Source organism: Scyliorhinus torazame, chromosome 1 (genome assembly GCF_047496885.1).
Source record: "Scyliorhinus torazame isolate Kashiwa2021f chromosome 1, sScyTor2.1, whole genome shotgun sequence".
Lineage (NCBI taxonomy): Eukaryota > Metazoa > Chordata > Chondrichthyes > Carcharhiniformes > Scyliorhinidae > Scyliorhinus > Scyliorhinus torazame.
In genome coordinates this window covers 145,515,646-145,521,702 of record NC_092707.1, presented here as the reverse complement: position 1 = coordinate 145,521,702, position 6,057 = coordinate 145,515,646, and the positions used below count along the sequence as shown (strand labels likewise).

Genomic DNA, 6,057 nt, shown 5'->3' with positions numbered 1-6,057 from the left:
CCCCTCCCCTCCCCCCCCCGTGTCTCCCCTCCTCCCCCCCCCCCCCGTGTCTCCCCCTCCCCTCCCCGTGTCTCCCCCTCCCCTCCCCTCCCCCCCCCCGTGTCTCCCCCTCCCCTCCCCTCCCCCCCCCGTGTCTCCCCCCTCCCCCCCCGTGTCTCCCCCTCCCCTCGTGTCTCCCCCTCCCCCTCCCCTCCCCCCCCGTGTCTCCCCCTCCCCTCCCTCCCCCCCGTGTCTCCCCCTCCCCTCCCTCCCCCCCGTGTCTCCCCCTCCCCTCCCCTCCCCCCCGTGTCTCCCCTCCCTCCCCCCCCCGTGTCCCCTCCCCTCCCCCCGTGTCTCCCCCTCCCCTCCCCTCCCCCCCCGTGTCTCCCCCTCCCCTCCCCTCCCCCCCGTGTCTCCCCCCTCCCCCTCCCCTCCCCCCCGTGTCTCCCCCTCCCCTCCCCCCCGTGTCTCCCCCTCCCCTCCCCCCCGTGTCTCCCCTCCCCTCCCCCCCCCGTGTCTCCCCCTCCCCTCCCCCCCGTGTCTCCCCCTCCCTCCCCTCCCCCCCCCGTGTCTCCCCCTCCCCTCCCCCCCCGTGTCTCCCCCTCCCCTCCCCCCCTCCCCTCCCCCCCCCCCCGTGTCTCCCCCTCCCCTCCCCTCCCCTCCCCCCCGTCTCCCCCTCCCCCCCCGTCCCCTCCCCTCCCCCCCCGTCCCCCCCTCCCCGTCCCCCCGTGTCTCCCCCTCCCCCCCGTGTCTCCCCCCTCCCCTCCCCCCGTGTCCCCCCTCCCCTCCCCCCCCCCGTCCCCCCGTGTCTCCCCCCCCCCGTCCCCCCGTGTCTCCCCCTCCCCTCCCCCCGTGTCTCCCCTCCCCCCCCCCGTGTCTCTCCCCCCCCCGTGTCCCTCCCTCCCCTCCTCCCCCCCCGTGTCTCCCCTCCCCTCCCCCCCCCCGTGTCTCCCCTCCCCTCCCCCCCCCGTGTCCTCCCCTCCCCTCCCCCCCCCCGTGTCTCCCCTCCCCTCCCCCCCCCGTGTCTCCCCTCCCCTCCCCGTGTCTCCCCTCCCCTCCCCCCCCCCGTGTCTCCCCTCCCCTCCCCCCCCCGTGTCTCCCCTCCCCTCCCCCCCCCCCGTGTCTCCCCCTCCCCTCCCCCCCCCCCGTGTCTCCCCCTCCCCTCCCCCCCCCCGTGTCTCCCCTCCCCTCCCCCCCCCCCGTGTCTCCCCCTCCCCTCCCCCCCCCCGTGTCTCCCCCTCCCCTTCCCCCCCCGTGTCTCCCCCTCCCCTCCCCTCCCCCCCCGTGTCTCCCCCTCCCCTCCCCCTCCCCCCCCCCGTGTCTCCCCTCCCCTCCCCCCCCCCCCGTGTCTCCCCCTCCCCTTCCCCCCGTGTCTCCCCCCTCCCCTCCCCTCCCCCCCCCCGTGTCTCCCCCTCCCCTCCCCTCCCCCCCGTGTCTCCCCCCTCCCCTCCCCCCCGTGTCTCCCCCTCCCCCTCCCCCCCGTGTCTCCCCCTCCCCTCCCCCCCGTGTCTCCCCCTCCCCTCCCCCCCCCGTGTCTCCCCCTCCCCTCCCCCCCCGTGTCTCCCCCTCCCCTCCCCTCCCCCCCCGTGTCTCCCCCTCCCCTCCCCCCCCCGTGTCTCCCCCTCCCCTCCCCCCCCCCGTGTCTCCCCCTCCCCTCCCCCCCCCCCGTGTCTCCCCCTCCCCTCCCCCTCCCCTCCCCCCCCGTCTCCCCCTCCCCCCCCCGTCCCCTCCCCTCCCCCCCCGTCCCCCCCCTCCCCGTCCCCCCGTGTCTCCCCCTCCCCGTCCCCCCGTGTCTCCCCCTCCCCTCCCCCGTGTCCCCCCTCCCCTCCCCCCCCCGTCCCCCCGTGTCTCCCCCCCCCGTCCCCCCCGTGTCTCCCCCTCCCCTCCCCCCCGTGTCTCCCCTCCCCCCCCCGTGTCTCTCCCCCCCCGTGTCTCCCCCTCCCCTCCCCCCCCCCCCGTGTCTCCCCTCCCCTCCCCCCCCCGTGTCTCCCCTCCCCTCCCCCCCCCCCGTGTCTCCCCTCCCCTCCCCCTCCCCCCCGTGTCTCCCCTCCCCTCCCCCCCCCGTGTCTCCCCCTCCCCTCCCCCCCCCCCGTGTCTCCCCCTCCCCTTCCCCCCCGTGTCTCCCCTCCCCTCCCCCTCCCCGTGTCTCCCCCTCCCCTCCCCTCCCCCCCCCCCCCCGTGTCTCCCCTCCCCTCCCCCCCCCCCCGTGTCTCCCCCTCCCCTTCCCCCCGTGTCTCCCCCTCCCCTCCCTCCCCCCCCCGTGTCTCCCCCCTCCCCTCCCCTCCCCCCCGTGTCTCCCCCTCCCCTCCCCTCCCCCCCGTGTCTCCCCCTCCCCTCCCCCCCGTGTCTCCCCCTCCCCTCCCCCCCGTGTCTCCCCCTCCCCCCCTCCCCCCCGTGTCTCCCCCTCCCCTCCCCCCCGTGTCTCCCCCTCCCCTCCCCCCCGTGTCTCCCCCTCCCCTCCCCCCCGTGTCTCCCCCTCCCCTCCCCCCCCGTGTCTCCCCCTCCCCTCCCCCCCGTGTCTCCCCCTCCCCTCCCCCCCCGTGTCTCCCCCTCCCCTCCCCCCCCGTGTCTCCCCCTCCCCTCCCCCCCCGTGTCTCCCCCTCCCCTCCCCCCCCCCCGTGTCTCCCCCTCCCCTCCCCTCCCCTCCCCCCCCCCCCGTGTCTCCCCCTCCCCTCCCCTCCCCTCCCCCCCGTCTCCCCCTCCCCCCCCCGTCCCCTCCCCCTCCCCCCCCGTCCCCCCCTCCCCGTCCCCCCGTGTCTCCCCCTCCCCGTCCCCCCGTGTCTCCCCCTCCCCTCCCCCCTCCCCTCCCCCCCCCGTCCCCCCGTGTCTCCCCCCCCCCGTCCCCCCGTGTCTCCCCCTCCCCTCCCCCCGTGTCTCCCCTCCCCCCCCCCGTGTCTCTCCCCCCCCCCGTGTCTCCCCTCCCCTCCCCCCCCCCCCCGTGTCTCCCCTCCCCTCCCCCCCCGTGTCTCCCCCTCCCCTCCCCTCCCCCCCCGTGTCTCCCCCTCCCCTCCCCTCCCCCCCCCCCCGTGTCTCCCCCTCCCCTCCCCTCCCCCCCCGTGTCTCCCCCTTCCCTCCCCCCCGTGTCTCCCCCTCCCCTCCCCCCGTGTCTCCCCCTCCCCTCCCCCCGTGTCTCCCCCTCCCCTCCCCCCCGTGTCTCCCCCTCCCCTCCCCCCCGTGCCTCCCCCTCCCCTCCCCCCCCGTGTCTCCCCCTCCCCTCCCCTCCCCCCCCGTGTCTCCCCCTCCCCTCCCCCCCCGTGTCTCCCCCTCCCCTCCCCTCCCCCCCCGTGTCTCCCCCTCCCCTCCCCCCCCCCGTCTCCCCCTCCCCCCCCCCCCCCCCCCTCCCCCCCCCGTCCCCCCCTCCCCTCCCCCCCCCGTCTCCCCCTCCCCTCCCCCCCCGTCTCCCCCTCCCCCCCCCCGTCCCCCCCTCCCCTCCCCTCCCCCCCCCCCCCCGTCCCCCCCTCCCCTCCCCTCCCCCCCCGTCCCCCCCTCCCCTCCCCCCGTGTCTCCCCCTCCCCTCCCCCCCTTTTATCCCCCTCCCCTCCCCCCCCCCCCGTCTCCCCCTCCCCTCCCCCCCGTGTCTCCCCCTCCCCTCCCCCCCCCCCGTCTCCCCCTCCCCTCCCCCCGTGTCTCCCCTCCGCTCCCCCCCCCGTGTCTCCCCTCCCCCCGTGTCTCCCCCTCCCCTCCCCCCGTGTCTCCCCCTCCCCTCCCCTCCCGTGTCTCCCCCTCCCCTCCCCTCCCCCCGTGTCTCCCCCTCCCCTCCCCTCCCCCCCCGTGTCTCCCCCTCCCCTCCCCCCCCGTGTCTCCCCCTCCCCTCCCCCCCCCCGTCTCCCCCTCCCCTCCCCCCCCCCCCGTGTCTCCCCCTCCCCTCCCCTCCCCTCCCCCCCGTCTCCCCCTCCCCCCCCCTCCCCCCCGTGTCTCCCCCTCCCCTCCCCCCCGTGTCTCCCCCTCCCCTCCCCCCCGTGTCTCCCCCTCCCCTCCCCCCCGTGTCTCCCCCTCCCCTCCCCTCCCCCCCCGTGTCTCCCCCTCCCCTCCCCCCCCGTGTCTCCCCCTCCCCTCCCCCCCCGTGTCTCCCCCTCCCCTCCCCCCCCCCCGTGTCTCCCCCTCCCCTCCCCTCCCCTCCCCCCGTCTCCCCCTCCCCCCCCCGTCCCCTCCCCTCCCCCCCCGTCCCCCCCTCCCCGTCCCCCCGTGTCTCCCCCTCCCCGTCCCCCCGTGTCTCCCCCTCCCCTCCCCCCGTGTCCCCCCTCCCCTCCCCCCCCGTCCCCCCGTGTCTCCCCCCCCGTCCCCCCGTGTCTCCCCCTCCCCTCCCCCCGTGTCTCCCCTCCCCCCCCCGTGTCTCTCCCCCCCCCGTGTCTCCCCTCCCCTCCCCCCCCCCCGTGTCTCCCCTCCCCTCCCCCCCCGTGTCTCCCCTCCCCTCCCCCCCCGTGTCCCCCCTCCCCTCCCCCCCCCGTCCCCCCGTGTCTCCCCCCCCGTCCCCCCGTGTCTCCCCCCCCGTCCCCCCGTGTCTCCCCCTCCCCTCCCCCCGTGTCTCCCCTCCCCCCCCCGTGTGTCTCCCCCCCCCGTGTCTCCCCTCCCCTCCCCCCCCCCGTGTCTCCCCTCCCCTCCCCCCCCGTGTCTCCCCTCCCCTCCCCCCCCCGTGTCTCCCCTCCCCTCCCCCCCCCGTGTCTCCCCTCCCCTCCCCCCCCCGTGTCTCCCCTCCCCTCCCCCCCCCCGTGTCTCCCCTCCCCTCCCCCCCCCCGTGTCTCCCCTCCCCTCCCCCCCCCCGTGTCTCCCCTCCCCTCCCCCCCCCCGTGTCTCCCCTCCCCTCCCCCCCCCCCGTGTCTCCCCTCCCCTCCCCCCCCCCCGTGTCCCCCCTCCCCTCCCCCCCCCCGTGTCCCCCCTCCCCTCCCCCCCCGTCCCCCCGTGTCTCCCCCTCCCCTCCCCCCGTGTCTCTCCCCCCCCCCGTGTCTCCCCTCCCCTCCCCCCCCCCCGTGTCTCCCCTCCCCTCCCCCCCCGTGTCTCCCCTCCCCTCCCCCCCCCGTGTCTCCCCTCCCCTCCCCCCCCCGTGTCTCCCCTCCCCTCCCCCCCCGTGTCTCCCCTCCCCTCCCCCCCCCCCCGTGTCTCCCCTCCCCTCCCCCCCCCCGTGTCTCCCCTCCCCTCCCCCCCCCCGTGTCTCCCCTCCCCTCCCCCCCCCCGTGTCTCCCCTCCCCTCCCCCCCCCCCGTGTCTCCCCTCCCCTCCCCCCCCCCGTGTCTCCCCTCCCCTCCCCCCCCCCCGTGTCTCCCCTCCCCTCCCCCCCCCCCGTGTCTCCCCTCCCCTCCCCCCCCCCCGTGTCTCCCCTCCCCTCCCCCCCCCCCGTGTCTCCCCTCCCCTCCCCCCCCCCCGTGTCTCCCCTCCCCTCCCCCCCCCCCGTGTCTCCCCTCCCCTCCCCCCCCCCCCGTGTCTCCCCTCCCCTCCCCCCCCCCGTGTCTCCCCTCCCCTCCCCTCCGTGTCTCCCCTCCCCTCCCCTCCCCTCCGTGTCTCCCCTCCCCCCCCCCGTGTCTCCCCTCCCCCCCCCCTCGTCTCACCTTCCTCCCACCCTCCCTCCCTATCTATCTCACTCACCTGTGTGCCTTTCCCCGCCCCGGGTGGCCCCAGCAGAATGGCCTTGATGCCCTGCTCGACATGTTGGACACTCCGCTTTTCGCTGGCTCCTGGAGTCATCTTTGATTGCACGTGAAGTATTTTAAAAGCGGCGGACAAACACCCGCTCTCTCTCGCGCTCCTTCCGGGCTGCTGGCGGTGACGTCGGTTGGGCGCGCGCGCGCTCTCAGTTACGCCCCTTTACCGCTTCTCTCCGCAGAAAGCGGAAATTGCGTTTAAAACCGCCGCCTGGGCACCCAATGCACACGTTCGAGATTATATGCCCTTCATGGTAAATTGTACACGTGACCTTAAAGGTTGTTTGCGTTTCCCTGCGCCGTACATTATTAATCCAGTTATCTATCTAATTCACCTCAGCGCTCTTTAACTAACAAACTGCAGCGTTGCTTTTACACTCTAACTCTGTTTTTCTGCTAAATGTTGAGGTCGCTCATCTTGTGCCTCATACCTTGGCAGAAAA

General features: G+C 78.2%; 1 protein-coding gene across 1 annotated transcript in view; it reads right to left on the bottom strand.

The window, feature by feature from the left end:
- ak2 (adenylate kinase 2) overlaps positions 1–5,761 on the bottom strand; it is a 50,020-nt gene extending 44,259 nt beyond the window's left edge. The window contains 1 exon segment of the mRNA XM_072500960.1: positions 5,559–5,761. Coding sequence (XP_072357061.1) covers positions 5,559–5,657 — 99 coding nt within the window. The 5' untranslated portion in view covers positions 5,658–5,761.
- Positions 5,762–6,057: the final 296 nt, after the last annotated feature.